Raw genomic sequence first — 27,003 nt, 5'->3', positions numbered from 1 at the left:
AAATAAACTTAACAATCAATTCTAATCCTATCTTAGCATCTCATGTTTACTTAAACAGGATATTTTCTTTGATTGTGGTGCTCCCCTCTCTCAAAAACACCCAAGACTCACAGATGATGTCGGGCGCCTCCATGTAGTCAGTGAATTCTTCCTCGCTTTCATTTTCACTGAACTTTTTAAGTGAGCGCTGGTTACTGGCTTTTAAAATGTCCTCCAGGATCTCCAGTTTGTTCAAGTGATGGCACAAACTATAAATCCTCAGAGCCTCCTCATGACCCAGGATGGCCCGTCGAATGTGTGCTTTGCCTAGGGAGAGGGAGGGAAATTCACCATAAAATGGATAAGGAGAGGGATAAGGGGTAGAAGAGAAGAGAACAAGAGAATAAGGAGTAAAGAGTAAAGAAAAAGACGGACAGAGACAAAAAGGGAGAGTCAGGTCTGGTGTCACTGGCACTCTACTGTGCTCTACTGTCTTCTTTTGTTTCTTCTGTGCTCAGCCTGTGTGCTCACTCTTACCAATTCGTTCACGCTCATCTTTCTTCTTCAGGATGTCCAGAGGAGAGCGTCCCTCAGGAAGACGATCATAGACCTGTGACAGGGTCTTCTCCTGCTGGTCCTCATCATCACTGGGACCCACTGCACACATAGAGAACACAAGGAATTGTTAACAGAGATATATGTTTTATTTTTTAAAACAAACAAAAGAAAAGGTTCTCCCATGCAGGGTAGGTCATTGTTGAAACAAACGGCTAACACTACACATCATAAGGTATGAATGGAGACAATACACAGTGCATGTCTATATACATTCATGCACACTCTTCGGGTTTTCAAAAATGGGCAATTGGGAATTTATATGATTTGATTTTTTAATGTACAAATCTGATATATACAGAATACTGTAACTGTATGTATCATGGATAACCATAGAGTCATTCACCCTGGTTCTGGCTCTGTTCTAAACTCAGAACTTGTTGAATTCCTTTATCTGTCTCTTCTCCTTCACATCCTGACTCATTACGTTTAACAGGTAAATCCAAAGCACCGGAGATATCTAGAAGCCTGACTACTCTGTTCCACAGAAGACAGTATAAAGTGTTTATTCAGTAGTGTTTGTGGTTAATCTGTTTACTACAGAGGTCCTCATTCTGTCCTGTTTCTGGGCCGGGTTCTCTTTCTACAGTGCTGTGGTAATTGCTCTATTCTCTTCCTTCACACAGGAATCTGTTAATGAGCTGCCAAACTCAAAGCTGCTTCGCTCTGTTGTTCCCCTATTCAGTCCCGACCCATTCATAGCACAGGGTAAAACTATGACCATCCACTGTAAAACTCAATTTGCTGTATTTTGTCCTTATCTTGTTATCGCTCACAGATTAAAACATTTTGAATCGTGGGCCAGTATGACGCTGGAAATAACTAATAAATATAGTGTTTGTACTTTTTCAACTAAACTGAATTAGTTGTCAACTTTATATCAAAAATAATGACAAGCCATCAAGAAATAAAGCAATATGATAAAAAAAAATTAGCAACAACGACTACCACCAATCACTGGAGGCTTTTTGCTTACTCACAAAACGTCTTTCCCTTCTTCTCTCACTCAGTCACTGGCTCTCTTGCCATCTGATCATGTAGACAACATTACGAGGCTACATAACTGTAATCCGCACACAGTCTACACTACTTCCACTTCACTAACTCAAACTGTCTCTTCTTTTCCCTCAAGCTCTCTTGTTGTCTTTCTCTAACCAGAGTTCCTGGAAACACAGCCTCTCTTTACCATGGGGTGTGTGTCCCTGAATAGCTGTTATGTAATAGCATTGTGGCTGGCTGTGGTTCTGACCGGTCATCTGACATGACCAGCCCTGTGGCCTATACAGCACTTTAAGAGAAGGATCAGGTTTTCCAGAGTGTTCAAAACCAGGCAGCTAAAGTCTTCTCACTCCCAGAAGTGTTTTACACCTTAACTGCCAACAGCCAGGCTAATATAACACACACACATATATATATATAAAAAAAAACAAAAAAAAACAAAAAAAAACATCTAAAACTTAAATCAGGTGTTTAGATGGAGTGGGGGTGGAGATCGACTACAGCTGCTAAAACTAAATAAAATGAAGTCCACCTGTTAAGCCAAATTTACTGTGGCAGCACAGTGTTGCTATTAAAAGAGGGACAATGTCAAATTTGTGTTGACATTGTGAAAACTGTGTAAACTATCAGTAAACTTCTTACACTGGTGGTCAAGCAGGGCTGAGGCCACAAAGTAGTGTGCCATGGAGCGGTAGTGGTTGGTTTTGACTTGCGACATGGTGGACCAGAACAACGGGACATTGTCTTTGATTGGTGTCTGGATCATGGACTGGTGAACATGGTCGTAGGTTTCCGAGACCTGGCAGGAAAAGGAGGACAGAGTTACTGAGAGGACATTATAAGCAACTGACCTGGATAAAATCACTGATAGAAGTGAAGGATCTGACTGTGGTGACATTATCACTTTACATTCACTTAAAGTACAGTATATCCAACCGAGTCCACAGTTAAAGAAACAGAACACTGTGTCTATAAGATGTGAGGACTGTGTGTGTGTGTCTTTGTTGCTGTTCACCTTCGCAGCCTCTTGGGCCATTTTCATCAGGGAGTAGAACTGGTTTCGAATCCCAGGCAATGCAGTCTTCTCAAACAGACACTCCTGAGCCTGAGCAAGCATCATCCGGATCAACATACTGAGCATGGCTGGACTCATGTCGTAGCTGGGAGTGTGGGTGAATGTCTCCTTCAGATGGTTCAGGATACCTGGGGGAGAATGAGTCATCATTCCAGGCACAAAACCAAACTATTCCAGTTTAAGAATAATCATAGCTAACAATCATTTAATTCAGTTGGGAGATTCTGTGCTAAAACATGGCAAAGGAAAACAACACTTCTTCATTTTCTTTGCAATGACTTTCTTAACTTAAGACCATTTGGACAGCATAAAAAAATGTTTTCATGTTTAAAAAGAAGGCATGTAACCTCTGTAATCTTCATCCTATTTGGCTCTGTGAGAACAAAATAATTTGACTGCTGTAAACTGCATCATAAGAATTACACATTTTTAAGTGTTTTGTTTTGTGATTCTATTTTGAGACAGCGACTTAAATCTCTTTTCTCTTTCCTATCTCCTCAATGAGAGTGTTCAGTGAGTGGGCTCAGCTATAAAACAAGAGGCCATGTAATCCAAACGGATAATCCAAGAACAATCCGTCATTTACATCCACTGTTGTAATGGTAAACAGAACATCTCTAGTTTGGCTTTTGGTCTTGGGTGTGGATGGACCAAAAGTTAGGAAATGTACAGTAGATTCCCAACATTCAACTTTACAACGTTACTCTGATAGCAGTAGTTTGTCCTACTAGTAGTAGTCTTATAAAATAATGGTTTGGGCAATGTGAATTTTGTAAATTTCTAGTGAATATTCATGAGCAAAACTGGAAAATGGTTATAGTTTACTGGTTCACAAAATGACAAACTGAGCTCTTCAGCATGATGGTACATTAACCCTAATTATTGACACTCTCTTGTACCGATGTTTTAAAATGTTCCACACAGAAGTTAAGTGATTCAGTATGTGTCCTTCCTTTCCGAAGGTCTGTTGCTCTTACTGCAGTATTCAGAAGTGAGATCAATGTCAATGTGTTTCTTTAAAATTTAGCCAAGACACAAACCTTCTTAAATTAGTTTTTCATGTTCAATGGAAGCAATAAGACCATGTGCAATCCAACTGAGAGCGCCTCCCTCTTATTTTACAGATTAAAAACCTGGCAGCACAGAGTTGTAGACAACTTAATAACAGAGCAGTGCCTCACTAGTCTTCATCTAAGACCCTGCGATAGCTGCTTGCCCCCTCCCATCCTCTAAAACTCTTTTGTGTCCCTGGCTAAAGGGCACTGCAGCAGGCCTTCAACAGCTAGAATCCCTGCCTATCACCTCCCAGCTTAGCTTACTACCGGTTCTTCATGCTAGTGACAATGTTCCCCATAACTGCATAATTGTTTTACTTAGTACAAGCCTAAATTATAGCCATCAAAGCGGTACAACCAAAGCCCTGGCTCGTTCAGAGCTGTAATTATACTGCACTACTCCTCATACTGCCAAGTCGTAATTCTATCAAGACTCGTCTGAGCTTCTTGAAACCTCTGAGGGTCGGGAAACCAGTTCATATGACTGGTACTCTCTGGAGCTCAGCCACATGACAAGAAGCCAGAGGAACATCCACTGCATTCTCCGTCACGGAACAGAAGTCAGAGGGTGGAGGCTGGAATATATTTTGAAAATAAGGCTGCGTTCGCACTGGTGCTCTTTTTGCTGAACAGCATGTGCCTGTGTAATGTCAAGGTCATTAGAAAATGTTTGCAAGGAGAAAGGAACCTCTTAGATTTAGATAAATCACAGCATCGTAGTGATGAGCTGATTTACATGTGAAATGTTTAAAAGAACAAAACTATTAAGATATTGTGTTGACACTGCTGTTCTTTATCTGTACTCCTGTACTATCTTTTTCTTCCTCTCTCCCACTTATAATATGTACTCTGAACTATTTCTGTTAAAGGGAAACTTGCAGAACTTTAAGTACTTCCATAATTTTTCTTGTCTGTATCACTGAAACCACATATAGCACGGTATCACAGATAAGCCTGGTTTAAGAAGTAAGGAAAAGAATGTTTCTAATATGGCGTCTTTGAATGTTTGAGAAGACACTATAAAGTCCTCTCTAGGCTGGTGAGAGAGCAATTATCAAATTAACCCAGTTTACCACCCCTATCTCTTCCTACCTGCAGCTTTCTGGAAGGAAGAGATAGCCTCCTCCAGGCCGGCTATTGTCTGTCGGTCACTACGGGTACCGATCTGAGAGTAGAGGGCGGCCATGTTGAAGAGGATGCTGGCCTTCTCCAGGGACAGGTTCTGTTGGCACAATGGCACTCCTGTGAAGGAGTCATACCTGAGGGAAGGAAGAGGGAGTGGTCACTCACTCATAATTAAGTCAAATAAAAGCCAAGATGATAATGTAAAAGATAAAACTAGTAATATAGAATTTGATAATTGGAATAAAAAAATATGTCCAGCAGGAATCAAGAAGGTAAATAATAAATAAATGAATAAAAGCCAGTTGACCACAATTAGGAATTTTACATGCAGTAGTATTTACATATATTATATATTCTGTTTGCACATTTCTAGTTCAGTCTATTTCTCTCCTTCACATCTAAAGCTTGTGAGGGTTTATACTGTTAAGTCTTCTCACTTTTCTCCATCTCTGTTGAACGAATGAAGCACTTTCAGTATCTCATTCTGTAGGGAGCCAGAGACTTCAGGTGCTTTGCTTTTCAGACACCTTTTACTATTATGATGGATGACATAAAATTTCCTCCAAATGAATGAAAACTGTTACAAACTCCATTAATGAGATTCAGTGTTTGTGACTGGCATTTTCTGGCAGAGATATACTAGCTCATCCATGGATTTATGAATGCAACAAAAAACGGAGTATTTGATGTTTAAGCTCCAAGGCTTTGGAAAACCCTGGTGCAGTTAGATTAAAGAGCAGGACAGCTTTGTTTATAATGTTGTTTGCTTATTCTCTGTCGAAGTAACCTTTGATAATTGCTCTTACTATTACATAGTTTTTAATTAGATCTAATTATAACGATTTGTGAGTACCAGGTGAAGAAGATGCCAGTCTGTCGATTTGGGGAGAAGAATCGGCTCTCCATCAGAGGAAGATGGCTGTAGTATTTTGCAAGCAGCTCCACTCCTGCCTCGTTTCGACTTGGCGTCCGACAAGCCTGGGACATGAAAGGAAAGAGATCTGATACAGGAGAACTTCAGGACAGGTGGACAGGATGTTAAATAGAAGACCACCTAAAGGATCAGTTCACTCAAATCGCCAAAAATATTGCACTCACAATAATGTTACCTTACTCTCTGGATAGCTTCACTTTTATGTACTGAGGTTTTCAGGTATCCATCTCTGAAAATTGTGCCACTATATGTATACAACAGAGGTGTGTGTTTTTCTGTTTCTATTTTTGTATGTGGTGATCACAGCATCGAAAATTTACATAATTCAGAGGAAGCTGGACATTGTTTCTGGAAAGGCGCTCTGCGGTTTTTCAAATGTCAGTTTTGACTATCACATACTGTAAAAATAAACAAAAAAAATTACCCAAAAAAAATGGTAGTAGAAAAACCAATACCTGAGTAATTCAGAAAATAAAACTAAAACTATCTGCATCGTTAATGTATGCTTTTGTGATATGGCTGAACCAATCATTTGTAAAGCCCTTTAACACATGATCAATCTGAAACTAAACTATGCTTTATTTGTCTAAATATATACACACACACACACACACACACACACACACACACACACTCTACCTGTCGCAGGTCCATCAGGTCAGCAATCTCATCTTCAAAACTGTTCCCATCTTCACTGTAGTGCTCCAAAATAAAGTCCTGTCAAAAACAAACCTCATCATCATCTTAATACTCGTCTGGCCAGTTGTGGTGAAACCTTTCAGCAACAGGAAAGCCTCTCGCACGGCTAACCCCCTCTGTCTTATCATTTGTGATTGTGCAGTGCCAAGTAGGCTGGTGAGAGCAGTCATTCTGTCAGAGCCAGCCAGAGGTAGGAGACACCTGGTCATTAAGGCTGAGGTGTGCTTACAGTCAATAAAGAGAACAGAATCTGCTCAGAGATCATGAAGTCAAAACACCTCTCACAATGCCTGCCAACAGGATGCAACATGCAATAAATGTGCCATCGGGATATTTACAAGAGTGCTTCACTGCACTGGGGCATAGCTGAAGTACATGAAACTCTACCAACCTCAATAACTACTGACCCACTTCTGGTTCATAGGACACATCTTTTTATAGGCAAATGATGTATTGTTCCTGAATACAAGGTGAACACAGTGTAGTAGCTATTGTACAAGGTGCAGACAATGTGACCCAAATCCTTCTTGAAAGCAGACTTTAATTTTGAAATAACTAAATCCTTACTGCCTACGAATGTGGGTCACATTTGTTGCATTCAAACTGGCAGTATTTTTAGTTTTTATTTGCTTAGTTTCGACTTAAGGCTGCTAATCCTACTTGTCCATGAACATAATCTGTATTTAACATTTAAGTCAAAACACCAAATGGAAAATTCGACATGTCTTGTACAATTATTTATACACATTTGGTTTAATAAGGAGAGAATGGTGAAACTGCAGTAGTTTCTTCTGTACCTTGAAAGGAGTGGAGAAGTCAATTTCTTTTGTCTCCTTTAGACCAAGAGCAATGAGGGGGATGTTGGCAGTTTCCCTGTAAATAAAACAGATCATTATTACATACATACAAGAGGTTAATATTCTTGACGTTTGCTCACAGACATGTTGGACAATAACGCATTAAATGCTGGCAACACATGATACAGCAGGACCTTACACACAAGAGGACAATGCAGTGTTTATCTCATTCACAAAAAACTAATGTAAACACGGCCAAACAGAAAAGCTCATCAATACCACCCATTAGTTTACAGATATTATAATGCGGCTCTAAAGTTCTAAGGCTCTAAGGTGTGGTACAAGACATCAACCAACAAGAAACTCCCTTTGACCAGAGACCAGGCCTTGTTAGGAATATCAGTCAGATTAGTAAATAATAATGTGTATATTGCTATGAGCAGCCTGATCGCACCAGCGTCAGTTTTGTTGCTTGAGAAAGTTTATACTTTGGTTTAATCTTTAGTGAGGTTTCATAGATGGTAAGTCTGGGTTAAACACATGGTGCCGTTAGAGCAAAGCACAGAACACACTGCAGGAGTCAGGATTTAAAGGTGTATGGGGCCCCCACATATCTCTGCGTTGTAAAGTTACGCAGCTCTCTGCTGATTATTCATTCTTGAGTTGTAACCCTGCTTCAGTAACGCAAACAATTCTTTCTTCATGCCACTCAAAGCAGGCTTCTTCTTTATTATTTGATCTCACTTAACAACAAACAGAGAGAGCCATAAAACACCAGGTTAACCTTCTATTTTGATCTCAGCTGTGGTTATAATGGTTTGGAGCCTCCTTGGCTGTATGAACCTGGAGGTCCTTGGCGCTGACAGATGGAAAGCAGGTTCAACTTGTTATCAGAGCTGAGGAAATATAACCTGACAGATACCTACTGCTGATTAGACAGAGCCTCTAAAAAACAAAACCCTTCCCCTGCTGAAAGAAGAATAATGAGGCATTACTAAATAAACTGCCCTTTTTAAAAACATGCCAACTTTGCTTCTGGATTTGCGAGGCATTTAAGTTATTCAAAACAACCGCCAATGAGTGCAACAGCAACGCCAACTTCAGATCCAAAATAATCAATAACCCTAACCCATGAAGAAATATTCATCAATGACCTTATCCCAAATCTATTATATTCATAACACTTTCCGTCAAAGAGATCAGAGATGACGTACAGACTTTTCACCGCAGAAGACATCAAAACCAGAGGGCTCAGAAAACAACTCCTCACATTCATTCATCACTTGATGATAAGGCAGCATTCCTCTGGCATACTGGCTCTGTGAATCACAGATAACCTCATTCATCAGTAACACTGACAGAGCACGATGGAGACTACAGTGTAATCCATTAGTACTTGTAGATGAGATCACGCTGGTCTTTTCTCTGGTCTGACGGAGGGAGGGGACTGGGGGATGAGGATATCTGTTCTGCAGGGAATCTGAAATGTTAAAAGCCTCTCAAAAGCTCACTCCCCCTCCCTACAAACTCTCTCTCTCTCTCTCTCTCTCTCTCTCTCTCTCTCTCACTCACACACACACACACACACACACACACACACACACACACACACACACACCCCTTCCCACCACTGTTTAAGTGCCAGTGTTCAAGACATGGAACAGACTACCACCCTGGCAGTCTAGCCCGAGCTCTGGTTTACAGTGGGGGCCCAGCACAACATAAATTGTTAACTAGCTAATTACTGCTAAAAACTGCTAATGTCAAAATGTGTGTAGTCACAATCTGAGCACATATAGTGAATATAATTTGTTTTCTTACAAGCAATCACTTTTCATAGGCCGAAGAAGCCGAGGGCTTCATCTGTCTAAAATGACCTCAAATAACAAATAAGTGCAAATTTTTCTTTCCACTCTACATCATGTAGCAAAGTTGGCGAAGCTGCCTGATATCTTTATCTCACTGTTTTCATTTGTCATCACTTTAGCCATGCTGATTCAGAAGGTGTTTAGGAAAGTTCAGTTTGTTGTCCAGGTCAAGAACATTGCACAAAGTAACTGAACAAACATTTACTACATCACAAATCACAGAACAAGACACATTTTGGTACTTTGAGTGACACAGAGGGAACAGTACCCTCAAAAAATACATAATCAGCATAATGCTCAACATTTCCTTTCTTTGTTTTCATATTTGATGAGATTGGCAAGAATACAGTGATTAGCTGCTTGTTTTTTCACTGGGTGGTTCAAGGAGGTCACTAACGTCGTGTAGCACGTGTACTATACCAGTCACATATGCTGTATGTGCTTTCTGTTATGCATTACCTCACACCAAAACCAGCTGAATCTGGTCTGAGTGAGAAATAACCTCAGAAAGAACGCTATTCAGGGGATGGTGGGCCGGTGGGAAAAGCCTAGAGAAGCAAGGAGAGGTTTTTGTTTCTGTACCTAAGACTGAGGTTGTGTTTCAGGCTGAGGGGAGGAGGCTAACTCTCCATTGTGGCTGTACGGCGTCATCCCACAGAGACACCTGCTCAGAAATGACAAGGGACGACTTTCTCATCATATCTGATATTCCCATGTACATGTCACCTGTACACCTCTATGTATGGCCATTTGTAAATCTAGTACTGTCAATATAACAAGGTGAAACCTTTGGAATTTGCACGTGTTTAATTTTCTTGTAAACACACACAATGGAGGACAGATGATGGTACTTTCTCAGCCTGCCTATTGTTTGCGCTTGTAGCAGTGAGCAGGTGCTTCTCTAAGAGCCTGACAACAAGGCTGATGGGAGACTGGATGTTCCCACACTCGAGTCCGTTTGATCCCATGTGACAGAGGACACTTGGGTCTAAAGACTGTGCAGAGAAGCAGCTGTTTAATTTTGAGGACATTGCGGTCACGTAATCAGTAAACTAAATGTCTTTTTCTTAGTGGCTGATATGCAATGTTTTATCTAAGTCCAGAAAGAGGAGGTAGTTCCTTGTTGTTCCCTTCACAGCTGACACCCTGTATGTTTCTGTGGGGAACAACATTAACTAAATCACTGAACTTGCACGGGGAGTCCTGTCTGCAGACAGGAAACCTGATTTACCAGGTTAAATCCTTCTGGTCCTTACAGCACCAACATTTGTTAAGCCAAACAAACTAATCTGGCCTTTTTGTGTCGCGCCAACAAAAGCTGGCATTTTGGGTGTTATGAGATCATCTGCAGATTTATGTCAGAAATTAAAAGAAAACACTAACTAGGTCTGTGACTCATTACAAAATACTTTCTAATGCTTGTACAATGACACAGCCTAAGAGTAGAAGCCTAATGCTGAACAACGTATGATTTCTATCAATGACCCTCAGAACCATTACCATGGTTACTGCAACACAACACCCCCTTCCCCCACAAACCTACACTAACCCCCCTGCCTTCCTCATCATTTTATTGCTCTGTTGTGATTTGTTGCCATGGGCAACATGGCATCTTCTGCAGTAGTCTGTTTGTGTTGGGGTTTGAGTATGCACATATGTGTGTGTGTGTGTGTGTGTGTGTGTGTGTGTGTGTGTGTGTGTGTATGTGTGTGTGTGTATGTGTAAGTGTGTGTGTGTCCAGGCAGATGGCTTATAGAGGTCTGAAGTGTTCTTAATAGCCACCTGGAGACATGCTTCAATCAAAGAGCCTTTAAATCATGGTAATTTGCATTAACACAAGAGCTATTTGAAGACTTTTATTTTAAATATATGTTCACAATGGAAAGATTTGTTTGACTCCAGTTCATCATTTATTATCTATAAAAGTGAAAGTCACTACCCAGTTACTGAAGTCATGCCATGCTTTACAAAGCCCTCAGTTAGCTTTACACCTATAGGGTTATTTAGTCAGGGTTTGACATGTTATCATAAGAACATGTCTAAGTTTTTAGACAGATGCAAATTCTCAAATATTATCTGTCACCTCTCTACATTTACGTACCACAGTCAACAACTCCTTTGTGTCCTACCTGACACATGACTGAGGCAATGAGTGCATCCTCATGACATAAATACTGCACTGTCAACCACACCCTATAAACCTTGCTTGTCTTTAAAGAAAGAAAACACCAGAAACTATCACTGTCGCACACACCTACACACACTCGATCATCAGACTGACTGGGAGAAGCCTTGCACCAGATTCTTATCTTAGTTTGCATTCACATCCAGCTGGTCCAGTTTAACAACAACAAACTCTTGCACTTTGTGTTCATGGGTTTCTGCATGTCTGTGTCTTTCTTCATACACCTCTTTTCTCTGCTCCTCTGTCATCAAGCATCTTTCATCTGAAAGAGCACATGATAACATAATCACAGAGGGTCAGAGCCATCACTCTCTTCTTGGCTGCCAATTAACACTATGTGTCTCTGTTCTTCTTTGTCTGTGTTTTAATAGCAGCCTGAGGTTTAGATCTCCAGATGGAGGACTTCTTTACATACTGAGATGACTTTAACCACTCCCTCACCTGCGCAGGTTCAGGAAATCAAAAATGGGGTCAGCTGAGTTTAAGATTATGGTTAAAATTGCACAGAATTTTGGGTCCGTGGAGACACTGTTGGTGCCACTATCGGTTGTATCTACAGTAGAAAGCTCTGGCTGCCATGCATGCATTTCAAGTTGCAATATTCTCATCACAGGTAATTAGAATCTTGATGCATTGAAACTGCGTTTTCATTGGTGAAATGAGCTGTAAACAATGCAAAATGTCACCTGTGTGGTTAAAAAAACAACACACAAAATAAGCTGCAGTCTCTCAAGATCTTGTGCTGCTGACAAGTTGTTTCTTTGATTAATAGTATATCCATTTTACAAATGCCCCAAAGAAGTTCACATTTCCTCATTTTATGATTTCTTTCTTATTTTTTTTAAATAATAAACTTACAAATACTCAACATCTTGTACTGGCAGAGGAGGATGTAAGTACTAGAATTAGTAGCAGTAAAAGACAAAACCGTAATATTTGTACTTACTGGGTGTTCTGGTAGACCTCCACTGAGCTGTTGAGTCCTTCCAGCTGTCCCATCAGTAGCTGCAGGTTGGCATTAACATAACTCAGCTCCAACAGAACCATCTCTTTGACCTTGTTGTTAGATGTGGCCCTGCACACAGGAGAGATTGGTAGGAGAGAGATGTTGAGAAACAATAAAAAAAAAGAAAAAAATGTAAAATGAGAGAAAAAGATCATAAAATGTTTTACATAAAGAGAGGGAAAGAGGAAAAGAAAAGAAATATCAGCCTTGTTATTATCCACCCTGACAGAGCCAAACTTTCCTGTAGCTGATTATTAAAACAAGCGTGCCTCCCCTGGTATTCTGGACCACAGACCTGTGTCACTGTGCCCTGCTGTGCACTTGATTTACTCTCCAGCACACAGCCAAGATCTATGAATCACAGCTGTAATCCTTATGTAGCTCAACAACTCATTACCATGGTAGAAAAAAAATCCACCACTGCATGACAAATTCGATATGATCCCACCATGTACGCAGCACTACACTGCCGATATATTAGTAGAGACCACAAGTCACATGCACAACCACAACCCTGCTGCGATGTAGGTACTGCTCAAGGACACATTAGCATGGTGTGTGCTTGAATATGAGTCCCCTGGCTGAGGAACCGCTTCTTGCTGTTTCCATGAAAGTGTGTTGAATATGACAGAAAGCGCCCTGGAAATAAACATATTCAAACATTTTTCACAAACAATGTGCCTATAGATTTCCACGGGTGATTTATTTCCATGTGACCATCAGTTTCTTAAACAATTTTGGATCATTGTTTAATGTTTTACTGCTTATTTCTGAAAACACAAATAATAGCATGAATAAAAAGAATATGTAAAATATGCACACCTTTGTGTTAAGGTAAGGAAGACCATTGCTCTAAATGTCTGTGTGTTTGCGTGAATGCACGTAGGCACGCACACACATGCACAGCATCTATAAGGAAAAAACAGATAAGGGATTGGGATTGCTGCACAGCAGAGATAAGGTTGTAATGATACCTCTGATGGGTGTGTGTCATTGTGTTTGTATGTCTGTGTTTGTGTTAGCATACACATACAAAGCAGTTAGATTCTTTGTAATGCAGAATTTATGATATATTGTCAGTTTGCAAAAACACAACCTGCAATTCACATGCATCTGTGGTGATACAAGGTAACACACATATACACACACATACACACCTCAGAGGCCTCACAATATCCTTATCTGTATTTTACAGTGAATTGTAACACACACTCAGTCGTAACTAATGGGACACACACCCACACGTACACATCCCTGCTCCAAACCTGTCAGTCTGGAGATGTTTCACTGTTGTCAATCACAGCCTGTTTCCTTGTCATCTTATCTCTCTCTACCATGTAATTACAAAGGATGTGATTCTTTTTTAACAAGAAAGGTGAGATGTGAAGAAGCCCTGTCAGGAAGGAGTTAAAAAAATAAGTTCAGATGAAGGTTACAGTACAAAAAAGTCAACAGAGACTTTGACTGGGAGTTTGTTTTGAGTTTTTTTCCTTCCATTTAAACATTTTCACTCAAAACTTCTTAAAGGTTGTAAGTTTTATTGAGTAGATTAAAAACAAGGGAGGAAAGGACCAGCATAAAAAAAAACTGATACCATTGTGTTTCAGGAGACAAACTCCATTCAAAGATGAAATGATTTAATATAGCACGGCATGCGGTGGAACAACAATGCGGTGGAAAAACACTGTACTCTTTCCTGCTAAGAGTGACCACGGTACTTTACCAGATTACTAGTGGTAGTTTTTCTCTCCATACAATGATACAACTCAGTGGACCATAACCAGCACATCAATATTCACACCACACCATCACATCCTTTTGGCACACTTAAGGGAATGGTCTGGGGAATCCATTAGGGTGGAGGAGGAAGAAGTACTGTTGTTTGGACTGAGTGAATGCCAGTTTGCTAGCCTGGAGGTTATTATTAATATCCAATTTAATATTTAATATCATCCCACAGTGCATGGGAATCAGACTGTAAACCAGTAAGTGTGGTTTCACTGAAGTTTTCCCCATTCCCATTCTCTGAAAAAGCTGTTTATGTTTTTGGCAGACTGACAGTTTGTTGTATTTTTCCTCGAGGTCTTTGATCTGAAAAGAGATATCTGGTACTGATTGGAGTTTCATAACTGACAGAGATATAGATACGGCTGCTCCTTAATAGTTGACCAAACATTAATCGATGAGAAGAGTCTTAGTTGAATGAGTTTTAATAGCTCGGTTGGTCACAGGAACCTGGCTGCTCCCTGTGGTTATTAGATAATAATTATATATATCAGGCAGGAAATCTAAATTGTGGGATCATTTTGAGAGGGTAAAGGACAACCTCAAGAAGGTGACAGGCAAACATTCGCCAATCATTACTGGACCTCAAACGTGGCTTATCATTTGAATCGTGTATGCATCCAAAGGACAGCCACTTAGCATGGCCGCTCGCTCTAAACTTCTCCTTGCTGGTTTTTTCCGCCACTTTCAGAATCATTTCCATTTTTGGCCGCGTTATTAACAGACAGCTCGCTCTGTGCATATGCAAGACGACGTCAGGGTCATCTGTTTGTGGGCCTTAAATTTTTAACAGAACACCTGTATTACAAACTGGCGGTGTGGGGTCTGAAAGAAAGTGGCATTGAAGATATGATGCAGGAAGGGTTCCCATAATGCAACGCTTCTGAGTTGCATTATGGGAAATGTAGGATCGAGTGATTTAAGAGCTTGACCCACACTCTGAACTAAAATTAGGATATCTCAGTGTGTGCTGCTTCACATTAGAATTTTTTTTGTTTGCCCCCTAAATTCATGGAAATGCAAAATCCCTAAAATCCCTAAAATGTTCCTTTAAAGCTCTACATGTGGCTTCATTTTATTCATTTTTTTTTTTTAATTTTTTTTTATTCATTTGATTTATGCAGTGCTTCTTAATGCTTTTGCCAGTGCTTTTCTCTTTACCATTTTCACTGAGAAGAGAAGAGAGGAGAAGAGAAAAGAAGAGAAGAGAAGAGAAGAGAACTGGTCTGACCAGACTGACTCCACCTGTTGCTGATAGAGGGAGGAATGCAGAACAAGAGAGGAGAAAAAAAGGGAGGTAGGGGAATTGACAGCACCAAATGACACACACACACACACACACACACACACACACACACACACACACACACACACACACACACACTCTCTCTCTCTTAATCAGATCTTTACATGTTGCTAGTTTGGAACTGAAAATTTCACATCATCCTTTTGATTTTTTACACCAGGAGAACTGAGAATCTGCTTTTGACATGAATACAGCACGACAATCCAGGTGGATGCTGAAGAAGGTAGGATAGCCATGACATCCCTGTTGTGCCCACCCCAAGAGACGCTGACGCACACAGACGGGGAGATCACAGGTATCATTACAGTCAGACTCCATATGCTTTAAGGGCTTAAAAATAAAGCCCAGGGCATACCTGAAACTCAAAAATGCATCCAGGCTGTTGTCTGGGCTGCAGATGGGCTGGTGAACACACACACACCCACACCCACACACACACACACACACACACACACACACACACACACACACACACACAAACACACACAGTCCATTTCCCCTGGCCTTGGCTGGGCAGACCATGTGAAGTTCTAAGGAATGTGGAGGCTTCAGAGGCTGACAGTGGCTTAGACAGGCCTAACGGACACATACACATATACTAACACACACACACTCACAGCAGCAGTATCCTCCCTCACCAGACTAATCTAAACGCAAACATCAAGAGAGATGATCCAGGAATCCCAGGGGCAGAAGTTGAGGCGACTCTCTGTCAGAGACAAGGTGTGCCATTGAACCTTTTGTTTACCTAGACAGGAAGCTACAGCCTCAGAGACAAAGGATACCACAGGACACTTTTCCTGACAGCAGACACTTGACTGTTCAGTGTGTTGACAGACATTTAACTTAACACCATCCTGATGGTTGTGAAATACACTATTCCTGCCAAAGGCCACATGGAACAAAAGCTGGACAAAGTAACAGGTATAAATATATAATCTAAGGCAATCCAATACAGTATGCCTGAAATAAACACTACTTTTATGAAGCTTATGATATTCCATTTCTGTTGACACTTTTTCAGAGTGTTTTAGAGCAGAGATATACTCTGGAAATTGGAAATGAAGGGCTGAAGTTTTCTCTTACATTTTCTTGTAGATTTCCTACAACTAACTACAATAAAAGGGCCTTAAAAAGATGACGTAAGGCTCTAGATGTTTCCTGTCTTCTATTTTTGTCTTACCAGGCAGCTAGTAGCTGACAGACTTGTTTTTTTCCTGTGTAGCAGGTTCTGGTGGTATTACATTTAAAAGACTGTTCCTCAGATGCTTAGAAATCTACAAGGAAAAGATCATTTTTTGATCTTCAGAAATCCACTTCTCAAATATGATGGCCTTATGTTTCAGTTACCATCAAAAATCATTCTTAATGAGGCAATAATGACAGAGGGTGATCACAGGACGGTTGTGCCAGATTACAAAGTACTTCTGAAAGTCGACTCTGTTCTATAACCAGATTTTACTTTGAAGGCTACAGAAGGGAACAACAACAAAGTAAAAGAGAAAGAGTTTAAACACCTGTACTGCGCTGTAAGGCTGTTAATCATAGATACAACATTCATATATCGCTCTCTGACTGGTGGAGCAGCTTCAGCCTTAGGGTTCTGCTCACACTGAAGTGAAAATGTACAAACATTTCTTCACAGAAAGTACATCAAAAACCTGTATTCTGTTTCACACTGTATTTCACAATATATTCCTGAAAAGACACATAAACTGAACAAATAAAGGGCAGTGCTGATGCAATGACTGAAAGGTGTGACAGCCACAAATTGCATTTTTTGTATGTAACTGTTTGCATACCATTTGCATGGATACGGAGTCACCAATGCATCATTAAATATGTTTACAACTTAGGTTTAAAATATATCAGTGAAACTAAATTCTATGTTTTAGAGGGTTAGTGCAATACTCATATACAAATGAACCTATTTATAGCTTTATGTTTGGCTGACATTACAGAGGGATGATTAGGCAAAGCATGGTGACTGGTTTAAAAAGAAGTGTTAGTCATCACGATGTTATTCAGAAAAACAGCTCTGTTTGGGGAGGAGAAGCCCCGAAACAGACTGAACAAAAAGCATGAAGCTGCAAAGTAAAGTTCTTCATATACTTCTCTGTTTCATTGTACCTGCTGAGAAGTCTGATCTCAAATTCAACCTTTCCTGAACAGGTTTTTTTTTTTTTATTCATTTTCTAAATCTCAGACATCTTCTCCCACAACAAATTCACCTTTTATCTCTACAGCCACATGATAACTACAGAAACTCATACTTTTCTACAGTCCCTTCTGTCTATACAGAAGGGACTGTAGATTTACAGGCCAGGAGAGGACAAATGTACAAAATTAGAAAAAAAAACACCCAAATCCTATCAAAATATCAAAAATCCAGACAGGAGGCATCACAGTTTTGTAATCTATATTCAAAAAACAAAGGCTCATTAAAAATGTTTCATCTTTATTATCTGTGTACATTGAATGCTCCTGTTCAGGATTGTTATCACTTAATATCATCTGCACTTGTTTGAAGTCTCACCAAGAATTCATGGCAAGTCATACTCACACAACGATGGAGGAAGTGAAGCCAAACTGATCCCAACATCAACAGACCAGACTAGAGTTTACTACAGGTCACATATACCACAGTAAACCGACTGACAAACAATGTAGACAAATAAATGACACATAAATGAATGAATGACGTGAGCAGAGAAAGATAAACTTAGAAGCGCTGGCTTTCCCTGGAGTTAACAGCTGCAAATGTATATCTGTGTATGTGTTTATTTCTGTTTGAGGTTAACCAATGCATACTGTTCTCTGTATGTTTTGAAATGATTCGATCCTCCCACTAAAAAAACACAGGCACACACAAATGTACGTATATGTAAGTATATGTGTGCATTATCAGTCATCAGTTTTGTTCTTACTTCAGCAGGTTCTCAGCTCCAGCCCTCATCCTCATCTGTTTGATGATCTGCTGGTTCAGACTGGCTCGCTTATTCTGCAGTTTGCTTCGTCCAGTCTGGGCGAACGGGTTACAGCCCTGAGACAAGGAGATAAAGGAACAATCACGTCAGCAGAAAAGAAAAACTCATTAAAATGCAGAGACTGAAAAGACACTAAGCACATCTAGAAAAACTGTACTGTATAAAAAGGATGAAATGAATCACACTGATGGGTTTTACACTGCAGTGACTCAGTGGACAACAATCATGAATCAGTACCTCAAATTTTTTGCATCTTTATTTATTTATACCAAGTCAGTCACAATGACTTTTTTTTCCAATGAATAACTGTTGTTTTTGTCTTTTTTTTTTTGTTCTTGTTTTCTTGTTCAGTGCATTCAGAAATGTTTTGTTAGTTTAAATCTGAACACATCATGAGTTCAGTCACAGCTAAAAGACTCACAACTTATAACATTTCAGCTCCTGCTTTGTTCTTCATTTTTCAAGACATGTCAATTGACTACAACAGAGCTGGGAAGATACTACCGTTTGGTCAATGTGATAAATTACTGATCACAACATTCACTCTTTTAAATTAATTTATGTGAATTTTTACTTTATGTCTACTCCCTGATATAACAGTAAAAATAAATCTACGCTGGGTGTGGGAAGAGCTGCACCTTGTTATATAATCCACAACAGAAACACAAGCTCTCACTCTCTGTGTGTGTAGTCTTGTAGCGGTATGTAACGGCCTGCATGTGACTGTGACTGTATGTGCCCTTGTCCCTATCACAGCCACAAGTGTCCCAGCCTCCCTAAGTCAACAGGCTGTCACTCATAGCAGCACAGATAAACTGGCCTCAGACATTCATACTGACTGACTAACAGCACAGCAGAGGTGTGGTCTGCACTGCACTTGGATGGCAAAACACAACATCATGCACAGAGACTCGTCAGCTCAGTAAAACCAGTTAGTTTACTGTCCTCAACACGAAACGCTCTTTCATTGTAGCTATTTATCTGATGGAGCTTCAGTTTCTACTTAACAACATCAAGGTAAAGATGTTACCAAGTATTCCTGTGAACATCGCATGGTCATGGATAACACAGAACCAAAGAGAAATCATATCAGTGTAGTTACATGTTAATTTCTCAAGTTCACCTTTTTCTGCACTTGAGGTCAGGGTAACATCAGCAACAGGGAGGCTTCTCTGACTCGTCCCCATCAGGTCATACAACAGCGTAAAAAAAATAAAAATCAAATTTTCACACAAGCCACAACTTTGTTTTTTTGATTTTCAATACCCATTTCTCCTGTACCGTGGTCAAAGTGGACAGGTCACAGACAGCTACCTCCTTGCAAGTACGTTTATGTTTACATCTGAGTCATGTCACTGATGCTCTTACTTCCTGTAAAAAGTAATAAGCAGAACAGGACAGAGGAAGGTGACAGTACCTCAAGAACAAATTTCAACACAAAAGGTCAAGTTTCTGTAACAAGGGTCACATTCACATTTTTTTTTTTTTTAAGTTAAAGTACAATGCTCTCTAACCACTCTGCTATGGTCACCTGGGTGTTCCTGTACAAACACTTCAGTGACCTGGGAGTATAATGATTAACCATTTACACAAATGAAAGCCTCGTTAATTTCACAATAGAGCTGTATTGAGGCTGCTGGGGGCGTGGCAGGGTTGGACATAGCAGGAGTTGTTCTTGGAATGACAGCAGGGTGAGGACACCGGCGCACAACAGGAGCGGGCGTAGACTCATTGCGGTGTGTCATTACGTCAATCATTACATCAAAAATGGGGTGTATGTGTGTGCTAAAGGACAAGGGAGTGGCTCGTGGTTGATAGTAACCATAGCAGTATGTTTCCATTTTTAATATGTAGGCCATTAATGCTAACAACTGCTCGCATTCCAAAGTAATGATCCTGATCCTGAGTAGTGACGCTATTTTAATCAGTGACTAATACATCTCGTCTCATCATTAAGACGTACTTTTAGTCCACAAACCTGATGTCCTGATCTGATTTAACACTGGAAAGTAAAGTAAAAATCAGTGCAGCAGTTCTTATGACCGCGCTGCACAGACCGTTTGACATCCTATACTGACCGACACAGAGGACCCCTAAACCTGGCTACTTGCCCTGTTACTGCCTTGCCTAACCCACTGAACCACTCAGGGAATTGAACCCTTCCTACCCACTGCTATGCTCAAACAGTGCAGCCTTTCTCTACAAGCGCACAAAACACTTTGTTAGAGCAAAACACAAAGACAGTCCAGTCCATTATGATATCCATCAAACAGCAAATAATTTTGCTGTTGTATAACTGAGGCTTCATAAAGAACATGTAGAGCAATGGTTCATGGGATCGCTGGTTGACACAAGTGGTGATTAAGACTGGCAACCAGCCAGAAAGAGGCTTCGGCCATGACCCAGTTGTGGCAGTATAACGGACTCACTACCGTAAATGCACAGTGTGTGTTCAGTATCTCTATATTCACACCTCTTTATGATGAAGTAAATGACAAGCTGAAATCATGTATGCTCCCTGTTTCCTCTCCAGTTATAGTGGGGAGCCTTGGATAGATTACTCAGAACAGAATGTGCCTCATTCAGTCCAAATAGAGACATCTTTATATTCAGTGGACTACTGTAAGAGACAATATTTGATCACAGCTGCATCTCTCATTTCCCTTTTTCCAATACAAACCCCGCTGAGGGAATCTAAGTGTGTCTCCAAGTCGAGGGAGCTCGTCTGGTTTGTGAACCAGGACACATGTTGTCAATTTGTGTCTGTGGTCTGGCTGCAGGACTGCCCCAGGCCAGATGCTACGTCAATGCGCTCATTGGCCGAGGAGGATAAGGAGAAGAAACATGCCGATTCGGCTTTTTGTTCTGCCATGTTTCCATCCTGCAGCCATCCAGTCGGACCTCAGCCAGCTGGAGGTGAAACAGTGGATGGCTGGGAAGGAAGCCCTGAACCACAACAGCTCCCCCAAGCATCGGTCGAACCCAGTGAGGCCTTGTAAATCATTAAACTCATTTTCACCCAAGAGAAAGCGAGGCACAAAAAAATGGTATCGAAGATCATCTTGGCTCCGCTTGGTTAAAAATTTGACCAAAAAGTTTCCAAATTGCAAATCTCTTTACCATGACACAATGAGAAAGTAGAACTCGTTTGCTTTGTGGTTTCAGCGAATGTGCAAGCCTTCTTATACTGAGGGCTTCTGCACTGAAAGTAAAGACTCCTGAACGCTCAACTGAGAAACACGGAGGGTAAAGGGAATGTAGACAGAGTGAGAACGACAGATTAAAAATAGACAAACTGGGCTCCACAGTGTGCGTTACAGTAAGAAAGGAAACAGTTTGTGATTGATGTATTAGGCTCTATAGTCTCACGTCCTGTGGCAGTTCCAGACCCTGGATCCAACTGACCTTTTATAGACACAGGAAGGGCAGAACAGAGCCTAAATCCAGACAGCGTTCAGAAGGGGATTCGGGGGGATTGAGAGACACAAAGGTCCTGTTCAGATGCCCATCTAAACAAGCTTGTCTAGAAAAACAACCCAGTTGAGGACACCGGTGCAAATGTGAGACATAGACCACAGCATGGCAGACAGAGAACTCAGTAAAAACACATTAGATAATCACTCAGCCACTGCCAAGTGCTTTTCTCATAGCCTCAAACGAAACAAACTCACAGCTCCTGAAAACGTTGCAGTTGAAGGTAACTGAGACAAAAAGCTGAGAGATTTCGCTGCTGGTCCTGATGCAAAGAATGCTAATTACTTTAATGATTGTCACTGTATAATGACAACTCACCAGCTGATTTACATGATGAAGAGGCTTCAGCTTCAACACAAACACAGAAAGGGAGAATACTCCTCTTATCTTTGTAACACGGTGGGCAGCCCACCACTTACATTTACATTTCAGTTGTTTGGATGATGCTGTTATCCAGAGCATCTCCCATCCGTGCAACTCTAAGAGCCAGTCAATCAATAAAAAAGGTCAAAGATCAGCGCAATAAAACCTTGAGCACAAAAGTAACTGGTTATGAAGAAATACGAAACTGAGCAAAGTTTTTACCAGATCAAAAGCAAGAAGAAAACAGGTCTGGTAAAATTATCTAAGGGAAGTGGGCTTATCTCACCTAAATTTAGCAGGGGTATCAGCAAACCCTTAACACTGTCAATCACTATCACCCCTGTGACAGCCAACAGGAAACTGAAAAGGTTAATTATGGGATGCACACACTGACGCACACACTGACACCTGATGCTGACAGTGCTGTAGTCTCTGCTGCTGTTGGTGACACATCAGGAGCTGCTGTGTTTGTTAGATTAAAATAAGGCTGACACCACGCTATTAAAAAAAAAACATTTAAACATGTATGTTGTATAACGTTTTTTTCCTCTTGTGGTGTTTTATACTCACCTCTGAATTATGTCAGGTTTTATTTATCTTACATTACGTCAGTGGATATTTGGCTTGAAACTGTGGTTTCAAGCCAAACTAGTTAAGCGAATGGCTGTATTTCTGTCTGCTGAGGAGCAGAAGACAAGGATTTGGGTATAAAATCTGTTGTTTGGGCTCTGTGAAGTGCCTTTGATATGCTGCAACTGAGATGCCTACTGAAAACAGCTCTAGCAAAACCACAAACAGTGAGCCAAAGACATTATTTTTCTGTTTACAGTTGTTTAAAAACAAACAAACAAACAAAAAACAGTCCACCGTGGCATGTCCCTCTCCCTCTGTGTATAACGCTGGCCAGTCCAGCGGACAGATGGTGCCTCCGTATAATTTGGTTGCGAAAGTGACGCGAAACAAAAACTCACCTTTTTGAAATAAGTGCTGTCTCCTCTGCTGTCTTTGATGCCGTTTGGTAAAAGTGTGTCCGTCATCCTGAAGGCTCGCACTCCTGAGTCTCCGAAGAAAAACAAGAGACTTTAAAAAAAAAAGAAAAAAAGGATGATAATAATGTAAACCAGATCGCTGATGTTCAACAGGTGAGTGTCCTCTGTCCTTCGACACTGTCTCTGCTCTGACTTCACTTCACTCAGACGGAGAGTTTTCCAGCAGAAACCAGTAACTCCGCCCAAACGGGGGAAAAAAGGAAAGGAAAAAAAGAGAACAGTGACTGGGTGGTGCGTTCACAGACACGCGCTCCTCCAGCACCTGTGCCGTTCAGGTGATGAGCGTTAGACAGTGGGACAGGCTGCCTGCGACACAACACTGTGTGTTTACTAATACACATCACGCACTGAAGTATGACTGACAGACGCCAGTTAGCCCTAATAAAGTTAATCTCTTTAATGCTAAAATTGCTTGGTTGAGCTAATGGAAGGTCCACTGCTGTATTTTCATTTATATTTAATTAATATATAATATTTAATTCTTTTTATATAAAATTTAATTTATATTTAATTCTACGTGAACTCACAGAAAATCACAAGTGGCACAGAAAATCTAGTCCATACCACAGCAAAACCATAGAGGCTACAGAGGAATTATCTGAAGCTATGGAAATAATAATCACCTAAAGGTCCAACACCTGTCTGACTAAAGGAAGTCACACCTTGACCTCTGTATCAAAGTACTGAATAGTATCAGTGCTGTATGTGAAAACCATATCATTATCAAAAAACCAATAAATTAAACATTTTGCTGACAAAGGCACTGGCAGTAGTTTCAGGCAGTCCTCACCTGCCATCTCATTTTTTCGTTTCCTTAGCTGCTGTCAGCACAGTTGTATAATACCAGTAAAAGAAAAAAATGCAAATGGATCATAGACCGCATGAAATGGATACTTCCCTTTAAAACCACACAGAGAGTGGTCACATATTATATATTCTGTGTCTACAAGTGTAGGAAATCATACTTTGACCTCAGATTCAAAGATGATGTTGAGCTTCAGTGAACAAACAAAATGGTGCTTATTACATCCAGTATATCATCTCATCAGTGACTGTCACATGAATGATTACAACAGTTGCAGTAGCAACCCTTGCCGGAAACACCAGCCGTATTTTCTGAGGCTCCATGGCAGCATTTGACTTGCTGAATAGCATGAATTTGAATTTTATATAACATATCATATAATAAAATACACATTGCATGTGTGAGTGGTATGAAAAAAAATATCCTGAGAAAAAAGTTTAGTATTGTTATGAGGCAAAGAAATAAATGGCAATACTTTAGGTTTAAGGGTAAAAAAAAAACCTCTTGAATCCACAATGAGTAACTGTAACTTTAATAATATTGTAACAGCACTGTTCAGTGTTCAACAAGTGTTTTTCCTTTGCAGATCTCATCACATGTGGGAACAAAGACAGGTGGCCTGAAATAGAGACATAAACAGACAGATCAATCCAAACACTATAAAAAGTAATAAAAATGTAGAGCATCTGGTCTTTAAACTGCAGTTTTATTTGGCTGCCTGGCAACGGCAGCAAGACGAGCCGTGGTCATCTGTCGAGGCTTGTTTGTGACTGTGCTGATTTCTGACTGACTTCTCGGTGAGAGCGTCTGTGTGTGAACTGAACTCTACCCCAGAGTTAACTCACCAGTGTCTTGTTCAAAGGTACCCCAGCAGTATTTGTTGCAGTGATTTTAGCTCTTTCAGTTTGCTTGTGCCTGAGATGAAACACGAGACGCCGTCTGCTCGTGTGTGGCTGGTTCTGCCAGTTAGAAAGCGGGTTAAATTCCTGTTTGTGGAAGAGGTGGTTATTAATGTCAGGAGAGGATTATTGATAACAGCTAAACAGAGGTGAAGCCGGGGTATGAGGGCGTTGATGTGGCAATAAATTAGGCCAAAGCTTTGTCTGGGACATTTCTGCATCTGAAAGCCAGACAAGGGCTTTCATAAGGGAAACGTTTTTATTTCTAACCTGATTTAACATCAGTGAGGTTGAATGATTTCGTTTTCATCTGACTCATGCACGTTAGAAAGAATTATAAATTGCAACTGCAATTGTTAAAAAGGATTTTTAAAAGGATTTCACATATTCATGTTAAAACGAATATCGTACGAGCACTAGTGACTGCTCCACGTACTCCAGGACATTATATTTACACTTTTACAGGCTGATCCCTATGCAGGGAAAACTTTTGGTGTTTTCAGGGCTCTCACAGAAGAGGTTACAAAAGGACAAGAGATGGAAGCTCAAGTTGTAACTGACCATTCACTCCAGTCAGGTGTTACACATTCAACTCACATCACTCTGCTTGATAGAGTCACAGTCCTGTACAAACCTGTCAAACTGGTTATGCTGGTGACCAGTTAATACCGGATCAAAGACATTTGCGCTGGTGAACACCGTGTGTTTCATTTCCTTCACTTTCGTTTTTTTGGTTGTAACAACTAAGCAGAGGAAGTTTGTATTAGTCATAATTTGTCAGCAAAATGTTTATTAGTCAGCACATTTTAATGCTTCATGTTTATGGTCAAAGGAGTCCAGCAACACAGAATGTTGTTGCTTTGTTATATTTGAGAAATAAGCCTGACATTGAGATGATGGTCTGAAAAAGTGCTTACTTCTGTCATCATTACAGAGGCCTGGACTTTCAGTTACACAAAAAACATCACAAAATAATAATAATAATAATAATAATAATAATAATAATAATAATAATAGTAAAGAGTGAGTTAGCTCCTGGATCTGTTATGGTGAATACATGAAGGCAACTGTAGTTACTAATTATGCTGTGAAGTAGCACAATTATCCACTAATGGACTGATAGAAAATTAATTTTCAACATTAATGATAAGTGATTAATCCATCAAGTCATCAAGGAAATGGAGGATCGTTGTTGTACTAAACAACACCAACCACTAGGTGGAGGCAGAGGTTAATACTTAAGCATTAACATTGTACTTTGTTTATTGTGCTTTCCTTGTGAATCAATTATCTGCTTTTCTGTTTGAGTTTTCTCTTGGTTTTCTTCCAGTATTTCAACATTCTTCCACTGTACAGCAAACCAGTGCTGAATGAGGTGCTTTTTTTCACATCATCACTGTATTTACAATCACCCTTCCACAGTTTAAAGAAATTTAAGACTTTAAAACATGATGACAACTCACTGTGCTTTTCACTCATTTATTAGTTTCAAGTGATGAATGAAATCAACAGTTATAATTGTCCACCTCTTCTCTCTTTGAAAATGTGTCTTTGTGTGTTTGGATTGTTTACAGTCCCTCAGTGACTCAGCCGGGGACCTGCTTTATTTCAAAAGACAAACTTTTGGACTTGCCATGGCAGGAAAAAACCAGTGTAACTGATAACAGCACTAATTCCGCCAATGAACAATGACATGAGCAGTGACAAGAACAATAGCAGGGCCCTGGAACTGCCACACCTAAATGAAATACCATCATCATTAATAAATTTATGTACGTCTGTGTTTGACGAGTCACAGTTTCTGCCATGCCTGCATGTATTGATTGTTAAATGTCTTTCATGTTATGACATTCTGTAAAAATGGTGAATAGAGGTTACTATTGATCTTCTATTAAAATGTGCTTTGCTCTCAGGTTGTGAATGATTAAACTGATGACCATACAGAAATTCATTTTAGAATGTACTTACTAAATCTTCCATGGGGGGAAAAGCAGTACT

General features: G+C 40.2%; 1 protein-coding gene across 3 annotated transcripts in view; it reads right to left on the bottom strand.

The window, feature by feature from the left end:
* rhpn2 (rhophilin, Rho GTPase binding protein 2) overlaps positions 1 to 23,423 on the bottom strand; it is a 29,558-nt gene extending 6,135 nt beyond the window's left edge. For 2 of the 3 annotated variants that reach the window (XM_041060084.1, XM_041060174.1), the window contains exons 1-11: positions 23,224 to 23,423; positions 18,356 to 18,471; positions 12,278 to 12,406; positions 7,279 to 7,354; positions 6,422 to 6,499; positions 5,702 to 5,826; positions 4,816 to 4,982; positions 2,609 to 2,796; positions 2,236 to 2,392; positions 517 to 636; positions 112 to 306 (exon numbers count right to left, since the gene is read on the bottom strand). In XM_041060084.1, the coding sequence (XP_040916018.1) occupies positions 112 to 306; positions 517 to 636; positions 2,236 to 2,392; positions 2,609 to 2,796; positions 4,816 to 4,982; positions 5,702 to 5,826; positions 6,422 to 6,499; positions 7,279 to 7,354; positions 12,278 to 12,406; positions 18,356 to 18,471; positions 23,224 to 23,289 (1,417 nt within the window). In that variant the 5' untranslated portion in view covers positions 23,290 to 23,423. Of the gene's footprint in view, positions 1 to 111; positions 307 to 516; positions 637 to 2,235; positions 2,393 to 2,608; positions 2,797 to 4,815; positions 4,983 to 5,701; positions 5,827 to 6,421; positions 6,500 to 7,278; positions 7,355 to 12,277; positions 12,407 to 18,355; positions 18,472 to 19,538; positions 19,663 to 23,223 lie in introns of those variants that run through there. The other variant, XM_041060259.1, reaches the window with a different exon arrangement.
* Positions 23,424 to 27,003: the final 3,580 nt, after the last annotated feature.

This window comes from Toxotes jaculatrix, chromosome 1, assembly GCF_017976425.1.
Source record: "Toxotes jaculatrix isolate fToxJac2 chromosome 1, fToxJac2.pri, whole genome shotgun sequence".
NCBI classification, from domain to species: Eukaryota; Metazoa; Chordata; class Actinopteri; family Toxotidae; genus Toxotes; species Toxotes jaculatrix.
This window is presented reverse-complemented; position numbering and strand designations above follow the sequence as displayed.